This window comes from Trachymyrmex cornetzi, unplaced genomic scaffold (genome assembly GCF_001594075.2).
Source record: "Trachymyrmex cornetzi isolate Tcor2-1 unplaced genomic scaffold, Tcor1.1 scaffold819, whole genome shotgun sequence".
Classification (NCBI taxonomy): Eukaryota; Metazoa; Arthropoda; class Insecta; order Hymenoptera; family Formicidae; genus Trachymyrmex; species Trachymyrmex cornetzi.
The window spans coordinates 3,419-5,646 of NW_017300157.1; the positions used below are offsets into that span (position 1 = coordinate 3,419).

General features: G+C 34.3%; 1 protein-coding gene across 1 annotated transcript; it reads right to left on the reverse strand.

Moving 5' to 3' along the window:
* Positions 1–675: 675 nt before the first annotated feature.
* LOC108768664 (zinc finger MYM-type protein 1-like) lies at positions 676–2,140 on the reverse strand (the record flags this gene model as incomplete). The annotated part of the gene is made up of 2 exons (XM_018519185.1): positions 2,035–2,140; positions 676–1,932 (listed from the first exon to the last, which is right to left on the reverse strand). Coding segments are annotated over exons 1-2 (1,363 nt in total), but the record flags the coding sequence as incomplete, so codon positions are not given.
* Positions 2,141–2,228: the final 88 nt, after the last annotated feature.

Here is a 2,228-nt window from a genome sequence, read left to right on the forward strand (position 1 = left end):
CTCTTAGATCATTTCAGATTAAAATTTTTATCGTGACCAAAAATTGATATAAATTCATCAATATGACTTTATTTTGACTTTATTTATTGACATTATTTTGATTTTCTTGTTCTCCTTGGGATTTTAACATCATAGTAATCTTTTTTTGTTCTGTTTAAATATGCTTTCAATTTATTATATATGATCAGGGGCGGATTAAGAGAACTCGTCGCCCTAGGCAGGTGCAAAAGTGCCGCCCCCCCACCATCTTAGTCACCTCGCTTTCTGAGCATATATAAAAGTACATTGTATTTACGGATATATAAAATTGAAGATATAAGATGAGATTAATCGATTTTCATTAATAGACGTCAATAATATTATTCGCAATATATCATTTACTGATTTATTTTAATCTTATTTTTGGCATTGTTTCTATAAATATTTCTTAATATATAAAGGACTAGTTCCATATAATAATATAATGGACTATCGCTTATATTCACATAGATCAATTTTACATGTTCTTACGCCGTGATTTCTTAATTGCAAACTGATGAATTATCTCGTCACAATTTAATGAATTTAAAATTTCCGCCTCTATCGTTAATATAGCCAAGGAATTCAAGCGAGTCTGTCCAATGGTCGATCTCAAATAATTCTTGATCCGCTTTAAACAAGAAAACGATCTCTCACCACTGCAGTTTGTGACAGCCATACAGAGAAACATCCTGTATGCGATGTCAACGTTGGGAAACACCGAGTCAAGATCATTCTTTTTTAAAAACTTAAAAGTTTCAATTGGTGTAAGCTGCTTTAAGTTTTGTTTATCACAATCAAGATAGGCTTTAAAATGGATTAGTTCATCATCTAGTGAACTCTCTAAATCTTTATTAAAAGCGCCTTGTAAAATTTGTACTTTTCCCCGAATATCAGCAATATCCATATTCATGAAATCAATAAGAACAGAGAATTTTTCGTAAATAGTTTCGTATTTTTTACATCTTTCTTGTATGTCAGCTAACAAATTGTCAAAAATGACATTGTATGTGTTCACTTTAAAATTATCTTTTCCGAGCAATGTCACCTCTCCTGTTCTTGTTTCATCGTCATAGATTTTCCTGCGTTTCACTCGACACACTTCTGTTTTGTATTCTTGATTAACTGACAAATCGAATGCCTTCTTTTCAAAATAGTCGAAGTCTTCACGTGCGTCACCCACAGTCTTGATAAGACTTTTATACAATCGAACAACTTCATTCAGGTTAGTTTGCGTAGATTGCAATTTTTTGCTAACAGAATTGAATCTCGAAAGTAAAAAACTCCACAAACATTGCATGAAAGCTGTCTCCAGTAATTCGAAACGATTTCGAATCCCTTTAGCTTCACTGCGTATTGCAGCTTTTTGTGAAACGTCGTGTTCGATGCTATACAAAGCTTGAAGTATTTCAGTATAATACTCAAGAGTACGAACGGCGTCATTACGAGCTGACCAACGTGTTATTGAAAGGGATTTCAAAACAATTCTCTCAGATTTTTTGCAGCAACATTGTAAAACATCCCAACGACTGGTAGATGCACTAAAAAAGTTATATAAACTTTGAAGATCGTTGAAGAAATTAGCAGCCTCTGAGCAATTTTCAACTGCATGAGTGCCAACTAAATTCAGAGAATGGGCAGCACATGGAACATAGTCTGCATATTCGTTACGATTTTTTATTAATTGTTGAAGCCCTGCGTATATCCCTGACATATTTCGCGCTGTATCATACGACTGGCCTCGACAATTTTCAATGTCAATTTGAAGAGTTTTCAAGGTAGAAATTACAGCATCATCCATATCTGCAGCCTTGTGGCCTACATTTTGTAAAAATGTCACAAAGCGCTCTACGGGCGTACCGTCTTTATTTACATATCGCAGCATGAGACACAGTTGATCCACATGTGAAATGTCTGGTGTGGAATCGACAATAATAGAGTAGTATTTCGCATAATGTATTTCTTGAATTATTACATCTAATACCTTACTAGCTAAGATTTAAATGAACTCCTCACAGATCGTTTTTGATAGATAACTGGTACTACCGATACCTTTATTCCCAAACCTAGAGATATGATCTGCTAAAAATGGGTCGAATTCGGCTATCAACTCTAAAACCATCAAGTAATTTCCGTTATGAAGAGAGCCAAACTTTTCATCATGCCCTCTAAAAGGCAATCCACGTGATGCTAAACCTTTAATAACGGCA